Here is a 20,330-nt window from a genome sequence, read left to right as displayed (position 1 = left end):
AGTATTTTATGTTATTTTATGCCTTTACTCCTCTACATTTATTTGACAGCTTTTGTTACTATACAGTATACTTTACAGATTATTAACAGAAAATAATAAAAAAATGAAATAACTAATACATCATGATGTATTATCACAGGTTAAGTTACCCAGCAGTAAAGTACTTAAAATGAGCTCCACCTTTACCAGCGGCAAAATTAAAGTGCTGAACACAAGAATGCATCAATAATTATGATTTAATAATCTATGTGTGTGTGTGTATATATATATATATATACACACACACACATAGATATATACATAACATTTACACATATTTATATAAAGTAAAATATTTAAGTAAATTAGTACTTAGAATAAGTACAATAAGTATAATAAGTAATAAGTAAATATATATTACTTTATATATTTACTTATTATTTATTATACTTATTGTACTTATATATATGTATATTGTATATATATATATATATATATATATATATATATATATATATGGTGCAATTTACTTGTAAAATGTACAGTTTTTTTCTGACACTTCTCGGTCTATTGTATAGATTATTGTATAGATTTGTATTGCCAAAATTGTATGCACAATATTGTGTTTTTAAGGAAAATTAAGGTTTTTTTTTTATTATTATTTTGTTTTTGTTTTGATTGCATTGATAAATTACATTGAGTAGAGGTAAAGGTAGAAAGACATGGGTGTTTCCCTTATTAGATTTAAGATTCATCATATGAAATAAAATAAAATAAAAATAAATAAAATAAAATAAAAATAAAATAAAATAAAATAAAATAAAATAAAATAAAATAAAAATAAAATAAATTAAATTAAAATTAAATAAATTAAATAAAATTAAATTAAATAACAAAAGGGGTTATACTGAGGATGTCAACACTGACAATCACAAGGCTGCAGCCTGCCATGCTCTTCTTGACCACAAGTAGACTGCTGCCATCTAGTGTTTTATTGTTGATACTGAGTGTTTTAAAATAAATCAAATATCAGGAACAACTGCCTATTAACACATTAAATATTAGAAAATATTATAATATATAATATATAATATAATATAAAAATATAATATAAAAATCTAGGTATTTAAAAAAAATGTTGTAAACAAAATTGTGCAGTAATTGTCCACAATGTCGTGCCTTGTGGTATCCCCATGGAAACAAATCTAATAACGTCATGACAAACACCTCAGTGTCTTCTCTGTGGTGACAATGACACCTTAACAGCCCGCTGACGTCATCAGGCTTTATATCCTAATAACGAAGCAAAGGTTGTTGCTGCAGGACGGAAACAATGCTGAGAGGACCCACCCACTATCCGGCGGGGCTACTCTCTCTCTCTCTGCTGCTTACTCGCTGCTCTTCCCTTCTTGGACAAGAAGTCCGTATAGCCGATAAGTAAGTATATAACCCTACATCTTATTGTTTTGGACTGTAAATACCTGCTAAATATGAGTCTTACTGCGTTTTAGTCAACAAAGTACTTGAATGCATCGTATCCTGTCTGTTATCTTGGTGTGGAATGTAGGAAATTAGAGGTTGAGCTGTATAAAACGTTGCTCAACAACAACGTTTCTTCATTTTAAAAGACACAAAATGGCGCACTTATACTTTTTAACCTCTGATTTCAGCTGTATCTAACTAACTATCTAATTGCCCCTCCCTGTATGTGTTTACACTGGATGCTTAATGTTAAAGATGCTTTACTCGTTTGGGAGTATTATGTAACGTTAAAGGACCGCAGCAGGGCTGGTACAAACTCTCATCAAAGATGTGTTGGCGTGCAGTTTCACATTAGCATAGCATTATGGGCGTGCATAAACGTGTTATTGATAGATAAAGGAGTACTGTGAAATGTTATGTTAGCGTTACAGCTAATGTTAGTTGGTCTAGTTGAGGAAAACACAGGCCTGTGTGCAGCTAATCCTCTGATAGCTGATTTTTGTGGGGATTTTTGCTGCTGCTTTCAAGTACGCTTCGTAAAAATAAGGAGGAAGTGGAATATGCACATAAACTACTGTGCAAACTGTGTAAACATTATGAACAGTAGGCTATAACAATTTATTGCTAATTTGCTTTAGAAAAATCAAGAAAATCTGTAAAGGACATCATTAAAAAGCCTATACTATTTCTTAATAATAAAGAAATATCATTATATTATATTATATTATTCATTTCATTTCATTCTCACTGTGCAATATCATTTTTCCACTTGTGCAATTTTGTTAATAGTCTGTTTTTTGTCAATACTATATATACTGCTCCTATTTTTTTTTTTTGTATTTTAAAAAATGAAATGAAATCATAATAAAAAAACAAATACAAACGAACAAAATACTAAATTGTTAGATGTTCAAGTGTGCTTCTTAAAATAAGCAGGAAGTGAAACATGCACATAGGCTACTGTGTAAACATTATGAACAATAGGTTTATTGCTAATTTTCTTTAGAAATCAATAAGTTTCTTGGACATCATTAAAAAGCCCATACTTGTTCTTAATAATATTTTTTTAAAAAAGCAAATAAATACAACTTACACACCAAAAAACTGACAATAACCTGATGTTTTCAGGTGGAATTTCATTCATTCATTCATTTCATTTCATTCTCAATGTGCAATATCATTTTCCACTTGTGCAATTTTGTTAATAGTCTAATACTGTATATACTGCTCCTATTTTTATACTTCCTTCTATTTAAATGGTTCATATTTTGTTGCACTTTGTTTAGCTCTTTTTTACTGTGTTAGCTGATGCATCTTGTGTTTTCTGCACTATCCCCTTTGCTGCTGTACACTGCAAATTTTCCCACTGCGGGACTAATAAAGGAATATCTTATCTTAACAAAATACTAAATTGTTAGATGTCTTTAACTACTGGAATGATAGTAGCAATATATTTGTTGCTAATTTGCTTTAGAAAAATCAAGAAGTCTGTAACGGACATCATTAAAAGCACATACGCGTTCTTAATAATATATAATTATATATTATAAAATATATATATATTATAAAATATATTATATATTTATATTTTGATAAGGATAATTATATCAGTAATTAATTTATATTTCTGTATGACAGAGATAAAATGTAGTAATTATATTTAGAATAATTATAAATAATAATTATAGTTAGACAAATTTAGGAAAATTTACGGAGGCTTGTTAATAATTAATAATTGACTTGTGGAGAGAAGGGGTGGGATTAAATAAGTTTATACTTCTCACTCCATTTCGAATATGTAAATCAAGGCCTCAAGTGTTGACAATTTATTTTTCTTACACTTTTCATTGTATGTAGTCCACTTGTTGGTATGATAATTATTTTTCTTTATTTTTTCTTTAATTTTTTTGTATTCTACAAAAAATTTAATGAAATAATAATAAAAAAACAAATACAACGAACAAAATACTAAATTGTTACTAAAATGTCTTTAACTGCTGGAATGATTCTTATGTCATATCATAACTCATATGATACTCCTATACATAGACATATATGTCTATACTCATATATATCCCATCCTTGGGTCGTAAATGTGTAGTGTGGTGGAAATACTGGTATTTACGATAACACATAAAAGCCTCATCCCGTGCATACAGGAGTCCCAAAGGAAGGAAGTACTGTATCAACAATCAGACGCCCTTCCCGAAGTCACCTCTGACACAGTGTGTTTGTGTCCGTCTAAAGAACCATATGGTGCATTTTTTAACTCAGAATAACTAAATCTACATTTTTAGCAAAACTAAACTCAATAGCTCATCTTTTGCCTGTAAATAAGTCGTGTTTATAGAGCCAAACAGTGGACTATTTGTGACATTCAGGTACCTTTTACACTGTAAGTAAAAAAACTAGTCCTGTGTACCTGGTTTCTTGTGTGCATGTAAACCAAGAGTATTTACAGTCTGCTGGATTAAAGCTCATTCTAGTTGACAGACCTAATTAGTATTTTGCTTGGTTACGAGATGACGTGGAGGCACCTAAACAGTTGTGTAATTCCAACAGCAACTGCTCATTATACAGTGTTTGCTTTGGTGTTGTTGAGAAAAGGGAAATGGAAACTTGATCTCTGTCAAAACAATGAGTATGCTCTTGTGTCATCATCATATGTTAGGGATATAGGCAGATGGAAGTGGTGAGTTTCTGTCGTCATAATGGAGATGTGGTCATATGGCTTGTGGAATATAATTTACAAGCCTGAAGTGAGGCCCTTGTCTCAAGTTGCAGCTTATTTATTAACTTAAAGAAGTTGTGGGTGGAAGGTAGAGCATTTTATTATATATGACACCAAACAGGTGCAAGGTCAGGGGTTGGGTAGGTGGATGTTAATGGTATTTTTGCTGATACTGGATAGTTCCCAGTTCAGTGTTTGTAGGTTGGTCTGTTTGACCAAATAGTTGGGTAACTACTCCAGGAACTAAACGTTCATGTCTGTGTTACCACATCAGAAAACTGAGCAAATTAGGAACTACATCGATAAAAAAAACCCATCTTGTGATCCTTTTAGAACAGGAGTGTCAAACTAATTTTAGTTCATGGGCCACATACAGCTCAATTTGATCTCAAGTGGCCAAGACCAGTAAAACCATTGCATAACAACCTATAAGTAACAACATTTCCTAATTTTCCCTTTCTTTTAGTGTAAAGAAATACAAGTTCATTCTGAAAACTTTAATTAATGAACAATCCATTAACAAAGCAGATGATGAAATGCCTGAGATGTCTCAGCTAAGACTAAAAACAGACTGCTGTTTCCTCAAACTTGCTAGTTCTTTTATTTTCCCATGATGAGTCATGATGAGTCTGATAGTGGCGCCAAATATTATACTGCATTCCCTGAGCACTGAAAGGTGCAGTGAACACATCAAGCACACTGGCTTCCCATTTAACTCTGTGAAGAAATAGGAACTGGTCAATTGCTTTTTGGAAAAGCTGACACTGTGTCCACTTTTCTCCTTTTTGACAAAGAACATTTTCTACCATCGGCTCCTGCATGAATAGTAGGCTACGCTTGACAGTGTTGTGTCACGTAGCCTGTACGTAAACACGTGGGATCTATAATAGCGTATCCAGCATAGGGCCTGCTAATCTTGTTAAGACAATGCAACCCCCAAAGGACAAATAGGAACAGCAGTGCATTTTATTTAAACAAATTGACTTAATGACTTCTCTGCAATTTTCACACTTTGCAAAGTCATCCAGCGGGCCAGATTGGACCCTTTGGCGAGGCTGTTCTGGCCCTCGGACCGTATGTTTGACACCCCTATTTTAGAAGGTTCCTGGAAACGGTGTTGTGGTCTAAAAAGAGCCATATGATGGCCCTCATACATCACAGTAACAAGCCACAACTTCATGTCACCTCCAGGTTGTGAAGATGAGCTACCCAGGATACCCGCAACAGGGAGGGGGCTACCCACCTCAACAAGGCGGCTACCCACCTCAACAAGGCGGCTACCCCCCTCAGCAAGGCGGCTACCCCCCACAGCAAGGCGGCTACCCACCACAGCAAGGCGGCTACCCACCACAGCAAGGCGGCTACCCCCCACAGCAAGGCGGCTACCCCCCACAGGCAGGCGGATACCCACCTCAAGCAGGCGGTTACCCGCCTCAGGCTGGTGGCTACCCCCCACAGGCAGGCGGTTACCCTCCCCAGGCCGGTGGCTACCCTGCCCAGGCCGGTGGCTACCCTGCCCCAGCTGGAGGCTTCCCTCAGGCAGGAGGATACCAAGCACAGTCCGGAGCAGGAGGCTATCCCTCCATGCCTGCAGGAGGAGGTGAGACTCCAAGAGGAGTTGTGAGGATTCACTTGCAGTATATCAGATTTGTTCTTTAAAATGAATTGCATCCTGAGTGTTATGTCAATATTTCCTTTGCAGGTGGAGGCTGGGGTGCAGCACCAGGAGGCCAGGGAGCGGTACATACATTCTTATCTCACTCTGCAGTGTCACATGACTAGTAACATATGGACTGACTTCAGCTAAATCTCTTGTTTGATTAAATCACCTTATCTCCTACTTAAACCTTATTTGCTCTATATGAAGTAAGTTTGTCGCCATGGTCTTAGAACTTACAGCTGTCCTCTGTTTGCAGCCAGGAGGGGCTCAGCAGGGATACCCAGGGGGCCCCGCTCCAGGCCAGCCAATGCCAAGTTACCCCGGAGCCCCCGCGACTAACCCCTCCATGCCTGGATATGGAAGTGGAGTTCCGTCCAACCAGCACGCACCGGCTGTTCATGTAAGATGCCATTCGTCTACATCCCTAGGACTTCTGAGCTATACATATCAGCTAAAACACCTTTGTAACTCTGCTGTATTTTATCATCTAATGTTTTTTTATTTATGTATTTTCTAGAAAGGCTACAGGGGTTCTTTGAAAGACTTTCCAGGGGCTGATCCACTGAGGGATGTTGAGGTTCTGCGAAAAGCTATGAAGGGTTTTGGTCAGTAAATGTAGTTCATTTGAATATGTTAAACCCACCAAAATTATTGTTTTTCAACATTGATGTTCAGTCACTTGTTACACATCATAAATTGATTCTGAAAAATATTTTGAACAGGCACTGATGAAAGCGCCATCATTGAGCTTCTGGGAAGTCGTACCAACAAGCAGAGGGTTCCAATGGTAGCAGCCTATAAAACAACTTATGGAAAGGTACTAATATTTTGTTACAGTTTTTTTGTTTTGTTTTTTACAGTTGAAATTCATTCCGTAATTGCAACTACAGTACATCTAGGGCGTCCTCGCTCTCATGATTTTCCGTTTCGTGTTTTTCCCTCTTAGGATTTATTCCACGATCTGAAGTCTGAGCTCACTGGAAACTTTGAGAAACTGGTTTTCGCTATGATGAAGAGCCCTGCACAGCTTGATGCATCTGAATGCAGAGAGGCTATAAAGGTTGGAAGCTCGACTTGTTGTCTCAGCAGATGTTTCAATTTTGGTTTTGTAGTCCAAACCGCATTCTGTGGCTCATCATGCAATAATAGGAAAATAAGAGCAAAAAAAAAAAATTCTCGAAAAACAAGTGAAGGCCAGACGAGTTGGGACTTGAGTCATGGCTGATGACCTCTGACTGTTCAGCATTTGTACTTCATGAAGCAGGTGTGTCTTTGAATGACTTACTGAGGCTTTTCTATGTTATCACAGGGTGCAGGAACTGATGAAGCCTGTCTGATTGAGATTCTTTCATCACGCTCCAACGCAGATATTCATGAAATCACCAGAATCTACAAAGCTGGTGAGTTGAGTTGTCTTAATATATATACTGTATATGTAGAAATATACATATACAGTATATATGTCATTTTCTGGTAATATTCTTGTTTTACATGGTCATTTTGAAGAAAACTACTAACACAAAGAATGAAAATGAAAAGATACTTAAATTCCCCCGTAATAACAATAACCAAGAAAGACAGAGATTAAAACAAAAAAAAAGTAAGTAAATATATAAATGAAATTACTAGGGCTGTCAATTGATTAAAATACTTAATCGCATGATTGTCCATAGTTAATCGTGATTAATCACAAATTTGTTATCTGTTCAAAATGTACTTAAAGGGAGATTTGTCAAGTAGTTCATATTTGTATCTACATGGGAGGGGGTAAATATGTTTGCTTTATGCAAATATATGTATATATTTAGTATTGGAAAGCCAACCATGGTAGCAGTTTTTTAATAATAGAATGATTTGGTGATTTGGTACCAACCATGTCATACTAGCTTGTCGCGAAGGAGGCCAAAAAATGCTCCAAACTTTCACTAAATTTTAGCGAGGAAAAACTTGCATGAAAGGGGTCCCTTGACCTCTGACCTCAAGATATGTGAATGAAAATTGGTTCTATGGGTTTCCACGAGTCTCTCCTTTACAGACACGCCCACTTTATTATAATCACATGCAGTTTGGGGCAAGTCATAGTCAAGTCAGCACACTGACACACTGACAGCTGTTGCTGCCTGTCGGGGCTTGAGTCATCCATTGTCAAATTACTGATGGTCTAGTGTTAGTCATTCTAGTATTAAAAAAATAACTGCAACTCATCTAGGTTTGAAAGTTATAGTGTTTTGAGTTTAGGTAGTGCAACTACTCTTTTATTTGCACTTGGAAAATAGATTGTGGAAGAGTGGTGTCTAAACAAAATGTAAATATTATGCAAACAAATGTATTTTCCTAAAAAAAGCCACACCTTCCTTTCAGATTACGGGAAGAGCCTGGAGGACGCCATCAGCAGCGACACCTCCGGTCACTTCCGCAGACTCCTGGTCTCTCTCTGTCAGGTAGCTGCTGCACCTTAAACACCTGTTTCCCTAATGAGCTCTCTCAAAACAGATTTCAGCTGAACTTTAAAGTGTTGACTCAGCCATTGTATTCCGCCCACGTAATGTGTATTTATTAATGAACACAACATGTTTTACTCTGTCTAGGGAAATCGTGATGAAAGAGAGGCTGTTGACGTCGCCATGGCCAAACAGGACGCACAGGTACCGGTTTTAAGTTGGTTGGTTTTCTGTGGTAACATTCTTGGAAAGTAATTAGCAAGTCTGATCATGTTCCTCTTTTTTAATTTGTGTGTGTCTGTGTGGGCGACAGAAATTGTATGCTGCTGGGGAAAATAAAGTAGGAACTGATGAGTCTCAGTTTAATGCCATCCTGTGCGCTCGCAGCAAGCCTCACCTTCGAGCAGGTGTGTACTTTATTTCCTTTCCCTTCCGTTATTGAAGTTCACCACATGACTTCTGCTTCTCCAGTGTCATAACCGCACATGTTTTGACCTTTTTAATACACATTTTTCACATATGCTTTCAAATATTATGACTGTAACTGTCCTCGCCTGTGATTCTTGTCTTCACTAGTCTTCCAGGAGTACCAGCAGATGTGTGGGAGAGACATTGAGAAGAGCATCTGCAGGGAAATGTCTGGCAATGTGGAGTCTGGCATGGTGGCTGTGGGTACGTTTTTTGGGTCTATTTTCCAAACCTCAACCAAAGTGGCTTTTCAGAAAACATGTTGAAGCTTTAAGTATATATTGAAGTCACTCGTCAAGATGTTTGTTTGGGAAGGCTTTCCTGGATGGACTAAAAATATCTTGCTGATGCAAGCAGGCTGCTGTTTGACCTAAATACCTTTTTAACACTTAATGATTGATCAAAAGCAAACTGTTTACAGCTACATTCAGCTGCATCAAAGTACAGTTATTGATAGACAATTAGGGGGCTTTATAAAATCAGATCAGAGTCAGATTAAAAACCACAGAGTTGCAGCCATTTGAGTTTATCATGTTGCAGATGAGATACCAAAAGATTTGGTTGCAGTTGCGCAATGCATTCACTTTATTTCAAATAGTTCACACCTAAAATAATTTGGCACCCAATTACAGGAAACCAGTCTTGAATGTCTTAAAATAAATGTTGGGGTTCAGCCAGATATGTTGTCTTATAGAGGACCTATTAAGCTTTGGTGCTTTTTCCCTTTCCTGTAGTGTGTTATATAGTTTTTTGTGCATGTAAAAGGTCTGTAAAGTTACAAAGCCCAAAGTCAATGCCACAGAAACACTGCTCCTGAACTGCCTGAAACGCCTCGCTTGAAATCCAGCCTTTTCTTCCTTAACGTGGTGACGACACCAAGTAACATGTTTGCATAATACCTGCCTAGCGGCTAGTTTGGCACGCCCTCAAACAAAGCCAGTTAGAGCGAAACTGGAACGGAGTCCAAAGAGTTTGGTATGATTAACCGGTCACAATACAAACAGCTCAGAGCGTTTCAGACAGAGGGTGAAAAGAGGTGCTGCAGCACAGCCGGTTTGAGAACAGTAAAGTGTTTTTTGAACATTAAAGCATGTAAACATGTTCTAGTAGAAACCCAAAATACAAGTATGAACCTGAAAACAAGCATAACACTATTTAAATGTAGTGAAGATTGGATGAAAAAGTGTAGTTGGAGTGGTACAAAAATTTTAAATGTCAGAAATTGTGGAAAAAGTTTTTGCAAATATGCTGCTAACTAAAAAATAAGGTTGAGGAATAAAACCTTTTGGCAGAGGCAATAACATAAATACACATGAATTATAATATGGCAATGCCTCTTTCACCAGTTCTTATTCGGCTGTATTAATTTAAACGTTATTGTCTACTGCGGTCAGCCGCAAGCAATCAGCTTTTGACTCTTCTTGTCTTTTCATTTACCTCTTTACAATAGCCCATTTCACACAGAGGCACAGCAAAGAAGATTCATCGTAACACCGGCTTTGCTTTTTCACACTGAACGAAACAACGGCGGCATAATCCTGCCCGGTGTGTGATTTTAGATAGCACGCCGGCGTCGCAGGAACAAAAGGGGCATGATGTTGAACATAGGAGCGTCGGTGTCTCGTGAGTGTGCCTGTAGTCCCTCCGTGCCGGCTGTCCCTTTCACACAGACATCGGCTTAGCTCTGTGACTACCACCGCTACCGGCTCAGCAGCGTAGGTAGTCACAGAGCCGAGCTGACTCTGTCCCTCCATTCCGTCTCCGTACCTTTCATATAGAACAACGAGGCGGCATGTCGGCGCAACATTCCCTCCTTGAACAGGCAGTGTTAAAGGGGATAGTGTCTCTTGTATCTTGTCCCCTTAGTAAAACAAAAAGTGGAACATTTGTCTGGTTTTGCAGATTCACACAAGACTCATCTGTTTACATCTGCTCCTTTTTTTTTCTAGTGAAATGCATCAGGAACACCCCTACCTACTTTGCAGAAAGGCTCCACAAGTCCATGCAGGTACACTTGTCGTCTATCATCACATTTTATTCTAATTATCACAAACCGACTGCTTCCTTCTCTGACGTCGTCGTGGTGAGACGGAGGAGAAGATTTCACTGCTGCAGTCAATGAAAAGTGTCACGTTGTGATGTGTTGACAGGGAGCAGGGACCATGGACACGACCCTCATCCGCATCATGGTGTCTCGCTCTGAGATAGACATGTTGGACATCAGACAGGCGTATGTGCAGGCTTATGGGAAATCACTGTACACCCACATCTCAGTAAGTCCCACGAACCATGTTATGATGACAGTCACAGTTTTCCCTTTTTATGGGATATAAATTAATGTTGGTTTTGCTCCGTTTCTCAGGGTGATACCTCCGGGGATTACAAGAAGCTGCTGATGAAGCTGTGCGGAGGTAACGACTAAAAGGAGAGGAAGATCACCCTTAATAAGGACAAAATATATGTCCACACTGAAACAATGTTATAGGACCATATATCACCTCTGATGCATGCAGATGAAGTTAGTCATTAATACTTTTGTATTGTCTTCAGTGTCATAATAGATTATTTTTTTGCCACTGTCTTGTAGTAGATGATTGCCAAATAGTAAATTAATATGAAGAAGATTTTTTTTTTTTTTAAAGATGCATTAGATGGTTTTGTCATTATTGGGTAAAAGGTGGAGTCCTAAAGCCAAAAGCGTGTTTTTGAAAGTCTAATACGTGATTAAGAAATGAACTATATTATATAACTGTACTAACTATATTATAGAATAGTATTCAAAATGTCCAATAAACTGCTAAATTGTAATTATAATTAAAGAAAACCTTATTTTGAAGTTTCCGAAACAGTAAAGTTGCAGAACAAGGCGAGTGTCTCAATTATCTAATATACAAAAAAACTACATATACAAGGAAATATTTAGCACATTATTACTTTTTACATGCATTATTTCTGTGTTACTGAGGTAAAGTTGACCTCACCGCCAAGCATTTCAATTGTGTTCAAGTTAATATATACTATATGATCATTTAATGCTTATTAAACTGGCCACAATTAAATTCCAGTTTATTTTTGAATGTAGGAAATAACAATCTGCAAAAAGGCATCTCCTCTATCTTTAAAGTGTTCATGTAAACTAACCGGAGTTTTACTCCTGCTTGCAAGTCTATGCAAATTAGCTTTTCACTTTATAGCAGCTTTACAAAACTATAGTGTGTTGTTCTTGAAATGTCATCATTGCTCAACATTGACAGAGACAACGTTGCCTTTTTTTCTCCCGAATGCTGAAAAGCCAAAGCCTAAAGACAGATCATTTTGTGCCTTTTGTCGGGGCTGCCGTCGATGTTTCACTGTGGTCTATCTTGCAAACAATCTATAATCATACTTGCACGGCTGCAGAAATGTAATCAGTACATTGTGTAGGTCTCAATATTTTGTTTACTTTTATTTTAATAGTGTCCTTGATTTGATTGTATGTTTAACTGTGGAGTCATAGTGCCATTAAAAAAAGTATAAATCTGTAAAAGAATAAGAAAATAAAAATATGAATGGAAATATAAAGAGGAATAAATAAATAAATGTGGAAATATAAAGACAAATAATAAAATACAAATTAAAAAAAGCATTTTTATTTGTTAATTTATTTCCCTATATATTTATTTAAATATTTAAAAACATTTTTGGTTATTCATTGCATACAAATTACTGTATTTTTTAAAATATAAGATAAAGTATATGTGCGCATGAATTGACAACTCAATCTGAACAGGAAGTCCCGCCCAAAGCTCGTTGATTGACAGCTTGGCCCTTCAACGAATAGCAAAAGCAATAGGGAAAAGTAAAGGGATAAAAATAAATACATCTTTTGTTTTTTCAGAAAAAAAGAGCAATTTATATGCAAAAATTAGATAAATATATATTTAAAAAAATATAAATATATACAAAATAAATGAACAAATAAATGAAAATCCTTCTAATTGTTCTTTTATATTTTTTTATTTGTCTTTATATTTCCACATTTACTTCTTCTTTTTTTTTATTCCGCTCTATGTTTCCACATTTATTTTCTAATTCTTTTACAGATGTATTCTTTTTTATGGCACTCCTATAACTATATTTTACTGCCAGTAGAGGGCTCTTGATTCCCATGAAGTGTCTGCTGCCTGAGAGTTTGGCTTTGAACTGAATATCTATTGCACTACTAACTCTACTTTGCAACCATCCCTGTAACATGATAATGGTTGAAATTCAATGGATGCTTTTTTAGTTTTCTAACATGTTGCCATGTGATAGTCTGAGACTTACAAAAAGCCACTTCTCATTTCATTAAAAAAAAACACATTTTAGCATATCTGGATTGTCTTTGTGAAACGGGATCATGTGTTTTGCATGAAAAATTGACTGTGGATTTTCTGCTTTGAGCCGGCGCACAATGAGCAATTTGCATTTCAAAGCCAGCCTCATTTTCACCACCTTGGTCTGTATTACGACGAGTGCACCAACATCCCCCCTTTTCATCCTCAGAGCATCACAAGCTGCATGTTTTGCTTAAAGGTGCGAGTAATGTGGCTTACATAAGTGAAGTCTCTGTCGTTTGCTGTATAATCTGAGAGGGGGGAGAACATGTCCAGGTTGGCTTTGCAGCTCCAGTGATATGGCACAGAGAGCTTTTCTCAAGGCTATAAATAGTGTCCATATTGGAGATGCGGATGTCCTAAAGTCTTCTTTCTGTTGTGTCCTCAAAGTGCTGCCTCAGAGGGAGACAAATGGCTTCACTTCTTCTACACCTTTTCTCACTTGACTACTTCTTATGCACACTCAAAATGAAAAGCCCCCCACCAGCCGGGGGACAAAGAGGGATGAATATTTGATGTCGGTATTTGTGTATTTTCTCTCCAGCCGAGACTGTTTGCCGTGATACCTCCTGAAATATATAGGTCAAAAGGAAATCAGTGGGGGCCTCCCATTTGGTTCGCTTTTACTTTTAGAGACAAAACAGAACACTTCCCTGATTTCTAGAAAAAGGGCTTTAATTATTTACATGTGGACTTGCTGCACCCTTTCAGGGGCTTGATACACACTTAGATACACACACACATGCAGGAGATGCACTGTCTTACTGGAGATGTCAGACACATATGCGTACAGGAGTCGTGTCAATCGATAGCATCTGTCTGCATCATCGGTATTAGTGGTACATGGAGCTGTGAAGGTCTGCCTTTAAATTAGCCACTTCCCGTCACACCCCTGGAATTTTCTCTTCTTCTCCTAAATGACAATATAAAGGATTTTTGGTTTGACTTTTGAGTGACTCATCGCAAGAAAATGTGACTCAAATCTCATATCACAAAAAGAAATCAAACAATGACAATGGTATGTTTCACTTGAAGGGTTTTTTAATACTTGGATGCCAAGTGACCCGTGTTTTATTAGTAATTTTCTTGTTTTATATGGTAATTTTGAAGAAAAAACTCCTACTAACGTGAAGGAAAATGAAAAGATACCTAAATTCCCCCTGTAGATATAATAACAATAACCAAGAGGGACAGTGATTTAAAAAAAAGATGTAAATAAATATATAAATGAAATTACTAGGGCTGTCAATCGATTAAAAATATTTAATCGCATGATTGTCCATGATTAATCATGTTTAATCGTAAATTAATCTCACATTTTTTATCTGTTCAAAATGTACCGTAAAGGGAGATTTGTCAAGTATTTAATACTCTTATCAACATGGGAGAGGGCAAATATGCTGCTTCATGCAAATGTATGTATATATTTATAATTGGAAATCAATTAAGAACACAAAGCAATGACAGATGTTGTCCAGAAACCCCCACAAGTACTGCATTTAGCATAAAAAATATGCTCAAATCACAACATGGCAAACTGCAGCCCAACAGGCAACAACAGCTGTCAGTGTGTCAGTGTGCTGACTTGACTATGACTTGCCCCAAACTGCATGTGATTATCATAAAGTGGGCATGTCTGTAAAGGGGAGACTTGTGGGTACCCATAGAACCCATTTTCATTCACATATCTTGAGGTCAGAGGTCAAGGAACCCCTTTGAATATGGCCACGCCAGTTTTTCCTTGCCAAAATTTAGCCTAAGTTTGGAGCGTAGTTTAACCTCCTACGTGAAAAGCTAGTATGACATGGTTGGTACCAATGGATTCCTTAGGTTTACTTAGTTTCATATGATAACAGTATCTTCTCGCTGAGCCTGCTACAACCTCCGAAAGATCAATTGCGTTATTGCGATAAAGTATGTAGTGGCATTAAAAAGCCCCAGAAATGACAGAAATCTAAATAAAATAAAAAATACTAAATAAATTCTTTAAAATATATAAATAAATAAAATAAGTAAATAAAAAGAAAGAAAAAAAACAAATAAATTGATTAAAATAAAAAAGTTGAATTAAATTTATACAAAAAAAAAAAAAAGATCAATAAATAAACCCAACTGACCATCAAGACATTGTAAAATCACCAAAATTTACATACATATGTGATAAATTCCAAAAGTCCTGGCACATGCAACTGATATTAGACAGTTTAAATCTTATAAATCCTAAGCTGGTGGGGTTACAGAAAAGTTCTGAAAATAAATCAAATGCGTTTGACACCTCTTATAGGATGAGTCTGTCGACCTTTTGAGGGCGTATTTAATTTACTCCAACTGGAGGGAGAACTTGGTGTCACTGACCCACGTAGAGTGTAGAGTTTCACAGATAGATTTAACCATAATCTGAATGAAAAATCAAATTTTGTGATCTATTGAGATTAGTCCATGTTTTACCTTAATCCCCATACCCATCACTGGCCTCTAATAATAATAATAATAATTAATACTGTCTCATAGACAATCAGTCAAAGTAAGCATTGACCAAATTGTTGATTTTTGCAGTGGATTTTCTCCAGCTGTCCAATGAGGAATGGACTGTAAGGAGACATTTGGTTGCCAGGGACGTAATCCCGCTTTAAACTTCATGAGTGCATATAAGCAAATTACAAACCCGAGGATTAGATGAACAACACATAATGAGATGCAGCAGCAGATATCACTATCCAGCCTGCAGAGCTGCACGGCTCGAGGCTCATCCTCTGATATTTGACAAAATAGGACAATAAAACCCGTCTGACCTGTTCCTTTTATTTGTGTATGCACTCTGCAGACGTCCGGCGGAAGAAGAGCAGCACACTGTCTGCTACAAGTAACATATTGCTCTATAAATGGCTTCAACTTTGTGTTTTCACTGCATGAGTTTGAGGTTTTAAGGGTGTCATTTCAATCCAGTGGGATGGTTTTAGGAATTTACATAATTCCAACTATAGTTTTCTTGGTGAGCGCGGAATGGATTTCCCCTGCAGGAAAAATAAATTAGTTGAGTTGTTACATAACCACTTATTGTTAAAGCTGTGCTAAACTTAAGTGGGGAAAATGTATAGGCACAGTGTGTACCGTATTAAGCTTTAAAGCCAGGCGCTGTGTGCGCTATAGCTCCAGATGAGACTCACAATCCTCATAAAGGCACTGAAGCCCCTTAATAATAGAGAGCACTGTCAGCAGTTATGGCGAACGAGCATTCAGCATCTCTGCAGTTCAGCTGTCTGCACTCAGGCTGCAGATAAGCACATATATATATAAGTTTCTATATGATTCCATTGTCTGCTTTTAGATCATTTGCTTCTTAAGGATATCAGTCTTACGTGACGCCGGCCTCCTTAGAGATCTGATGGATTATGTGGAGCAGAAGAAAGCTCACAGAGCGGGGCAGATGTGTCAGGGGACGATCCAGATGAGGAACAGGCAGCTATACGTTCTGGAGGTATACAATCTGCTCTGAAATGAGAGATCAAATCATGAAATAAAAGATAACAACTTGTTCAGTGCTGTATCAATACCTGGATTCACTGAACAGATGAGGCTTTGGGAAGCTAAGTCCAAATCAATAAATGCATGGTTTGTAATGCTGTAATATTTATACAACTGCTTAACTCTAAACACGGTTCGCTCCATTTTCAAGACTCACCAAATGAAAGAAAACACTGTATTTCTGAGAAGCAGCAATCTTTTTGGCTTGTGCCCCCTAAAATGTATACTTGTGACCCCCTCATTGAAGATCATGGCCTTAGTGTGGACATGCATTGTGATCAGTTTAACCAAAGAGTCATTTTCCTTCTCAGATTGCTTTCTTATGAAGGATTTTTAGGGGCCCAAAAAAGGTAAAAGAATCCAGTATTTCACAAGATTAAAGAAGCAAATAGACAAAAGTTATAAAGAAGAAACTTAATTTTGTGTGAAATAAATATTTTTTTCATTTCTCATCTCTTTAGTCTTCTTGTGGCCCTTCTGATCTATGTTGAGAGCACTAGATCCTGACCCCGAGGTTGCTTCCCATTCATTCCCACAATACAAATAATGATTATAATATTGATTGACGATTACCCCGCCACAATTCTATTCCTGTCAGTGTAAAGAAGGTTGGCAGCATTCAACTATCTTGTAGGGAAGTCAGATTTAAAGAAATATAAAACCTACAACTTTAACTTTGAAGACTTTTATTTGGTAGTTGGTAAAAAAATTCCTGAAGGGGTGGTGGGTGGTGTGTTTGTGGACTCAAACATCAGTATTTGGGCAATACAGTAGTAATTTTATACCCAAGACATGGAAAAAATACATGCACAAAGTAGGAAAAAGTCTTTAGAAACACACTTCTGAACACAGAAAGTACAATATTTCCCTCTGAAATGTAGAATATAAAGTAGCATGAAATGGAAATACTCAAGTAAAGTACAAGTACCTCAAAGTTGTAATTAAGTACAGTACTTTTTTTATTTATTTTTTTGCCCGCCACCACTTACTTTGTTTTCATTCTTTTTCAAATTATTAGCCAATGAAGGACAATAAAAGTGATAATACTAATAATAATCATAACCTTAGTCAAACCATATTACTTAAAAAAGAAAAGAAACGAAAAAAAGCAGGGGTGAATAAGCTTGACACCTTAACAACATATAAACAAATAAACAAACAAAAGAAAGTTTAAAGGTCCGATATTGTAAAAAGTAAGATTTTCATGTCTTTTATATCATAAAGTAGGTTTAGGTGCTATATAAATATTTTGAAAGTATCGAAGCGCTCAATATACAGAGAAATATACAAAGCCCGTATTCAGAAATAATGTGTTTGAAACAAGCCGATAGGATATCTGTCCATTTGTGATGTCACAAATATACAATATTTAGACCATTACACGGTTTTAAACGTAAACATTCTTTTTTTTAATATATATATGTATATATATTATTTTACATTTAACACATACATCAAACCAAAAACAAAATGAAAAAAAATAATAATAATGAAAATAAGTAAATATTTGCAGCCAGACAAGCAATTTCAAGACATCTCTGGGATTTATGATGCATGTGTCAACATTTTCTGACATTTTATAGACCAAATAGTTATCCAATTAGAGACATAGAAAAATAAAATAATAATAAAATAATAAAATAATAAAATAAGTACAGTACTTGAGTGAATGCTATAGGTATATCTTTTTTAAAATAATTTTCCTAATGGTAATTAAAGCGGCGGTGTGAGCCAGGTGCGTCTAAAAACAACGCCCCGCCTACTTTTACCTTAAATGTCCATTGCACGGAAATATGATTGGCACAGAGTTCCAGCTGCTTCAACGGTGAGACATGGCGGAGTTAGTAGGCTGAGAGAGAGAAACAGAGAAAGAGAGAGGCTCTGGAAGAGTTTAAACACTTTCCAACATGTCGAAAGAAGTTGATTTAAGCACGTTAACGTCTTCGTAACGTGGTCGCAGCGGAGCTTAAAGAGGCAGACACGGTTTAAGGACGTTTAGCGGAGCGCTTGGTGGTGAAAATGTGTTGTCATCTTGGTGCAGCAGTCAACAGCCGCCTTGGGCAACAAATATGGCTACTTCTTGTGTATCCTTCACTTCGGGTTGTCCCGTCTGGAGAGCCGAGCGGCGGGGTAGTTTCGACAGGAGTAGCTCCGAAGTAAAGAAGTAAAAGAGTTTAGTGTCCTCCTCCGAAGCTACTACCTTGTTGTTGTGGTTATTATGGAGCCCAAGCATAAAGAGTTGTTGGAGAAATGTTACCAGAACTTGGTGGAGTCGATCACAGACGCGGACCGAGTCGTGGATGTTTTGGCTCACTGCGGGACTGCTCTCAGCCAGGCTGAACGCTTCGAGCTGGGACACAACTGCTCCTCCAACTCGGAGAAAGTGGACCTCCTGCTGAAGATACTGATCAGTAAGGAGGACAGAGACCATTTCGCAGAGTTTTGCTCGGCCCTGGAGAAGACGCACCCTCACCTGCACTCTGTGCTGCTGCTGAACGGATCCACAGGACCAGTGGATCACACCACCGGTAAGAATAAAGCACCATAACTATATTAATATGAATACTCTAATATGTATATATAGAGGTCCTTTGCATGAGCCTGTGGCTTCTTGACCTCTCCTGACACATTACTTGTTTTGTTTTTTTCATTGACTGGATTTTGTGCAGTTTTATATATGTATAAATAAATAAATAAAAATAAATAAATACATGTTTTTTAATAATATTTATAATATTCTGACTAAACTTTGACATATACCAGCATGTGATAATCCATCAACATTATGTTACTCTGATAATAACATGATCTAACTAACATTATTTGTATTTATTTATTTATTTGTATTTATTTATTTATTTGCAATTTGCAATTTGCATTTTTTTAAAGTGTAAAACTTGTGGTAATGATTTGAAATGAAGTTGGCTAAAACAAGTGTCATTATGTGCTGTCATTGAATTTTTTTTTTTAATACTATAATATTTATAATATTCTGACTAAACTTTGACATATACCAGCCTGTTATAATCCATCAACATTATGTTACTCTGATAATAACATGATCTAACTAACAATATTTTTATTTATTTATATGTATTTATTTGCACATATATTAAACTGCACAAAATCTAGTCAATGAAAAAAAAAAAAAGTATTCTGGGCATGATCTAACTAACATTATTTTTATTTATTTATTTTTATTTATTTATTTATTTGCACATATAAAACTGCACAAAATCCAGTCAATGAAAAAAAACAAACAAGTAATGTGTCAGTAGAGGTCAAGAAGCCACAGGCTTATACAAAGGACCTCCCCCCCCCCAACCGCAGGAGAAAAAAAAAACAATAACAAAAAAGGAAGAAAGATCTAAACTAACATAATTTAAAAAATATAACAAAAGTCAAACAACAACAAGAAGTACACAAAATGTGGACCAATACATACAAACCAAACAGTGGAAAACAATCCAATAAAAACAATGAAATACATACAAAAAACAGTACAGAAGAAAATAAAAATATATATCTAAACATATTAAAAGATAATGATCATTTCCTTTTAAAATGTTCTAAGGATAACGAGCTCTTGATAACATGTATTTTGGTGTTCCATATTTTTACACCACGATATCTGAGGGAGTACTGGCCATGTTTTGTTTTGTAAAAAGGCAGGTGAAGATGATTAACCT

At 36.4% G+C, this 20,330-nt stretch overlaps 2 protein-coding genes across 4 annotated transcripts in view; both read left to right on the top strand.

The window, feature by feature from the left end:
• The first annotated feature begins 1,254 nt into the window (after positions 1-1,254).
• On the top strand, positions 1,255-13,112 carry anxa11b (annexin A11b). 2 transcript variants are annotated; one of them, XM_074619065.1, is made up of 15 exons: positions 1,255-1,416; positions 5,384-5,792; positions 5,895-5,932; positions 6,109-6,252; positions 6,370-6,457; positions 6,575-6,669; positions 6,799-6,912; positions 7,162-7,252; positions 8,214-8,293; positions 8,441-8,497; positions 8,607-8,700; positions 8,870-8,965; positions 10,711-10,769; positions 10,912-11,034; positions 11,124-13,112. In XM_074619065.1, the coding sequence occupies exons 2-15, from the start codon at positions 5,393-5,395 to the stop codon at positions 11,181-11,183; spliced, it is 1,539 nt and encodes a 512-aa protein (XP_074475166.1). In that variant the 5' UTR covers positions 1,255-1,416; positions 5,384-5,392; the 3' UTR covers positions 11,184-13,112. The 2 variants fall into 2 exon arrangements, with proteins under 2 accessions (XP_074475166.1, XP_074475167.1); XM_074619066.1 differs by having other exon boundaries at positions 1,282-1,420.
• Positions 13,113-18,429: 5,317 nt separating this feature from the next.
• LOC141758523 (disks large homolog 5-like) overlaps positions 18,430-20,330 on the top strand; it is a 38,002-nt gene continuing 36,101 nt past the window's right edge. For both annotated transcript variants that reach the window (XM_074620029.1, XM_074620028.1), the window contains exon 1: positions 18,430-19,169. In XM_074620029.1, coding sequence (XP_074476130.1) covers positions 18,860-19,169 — 310 coding nt within the window. In that variant the 5' untranslated portion in view covers positions 18,430-18,859. The remainder of the gene's footprint in view (positions 19,170-20,330) is intronic.

Source organism: Sebastes fasciatus, chromosome 20 (assembly GCF_043250625.1).
Source record: "Sebastes fasciatus isolate fSebFas1 chromosome 20, fSebFas1.pri, whole genome shotgun sequence".
NCBI classification, from domain to species: domain Eukaryota; kingdom Metazoa; phylum Chordata; class Actinopteri; order Perciformes; family Sebastidae; genus Sebastes; species Sebastes fasciatus.
The sequence above is the reverse complement of the archived record's forward strand: the minus strand, read 5'-3'. Positions and strand labels throughout refer to the sequence as shown.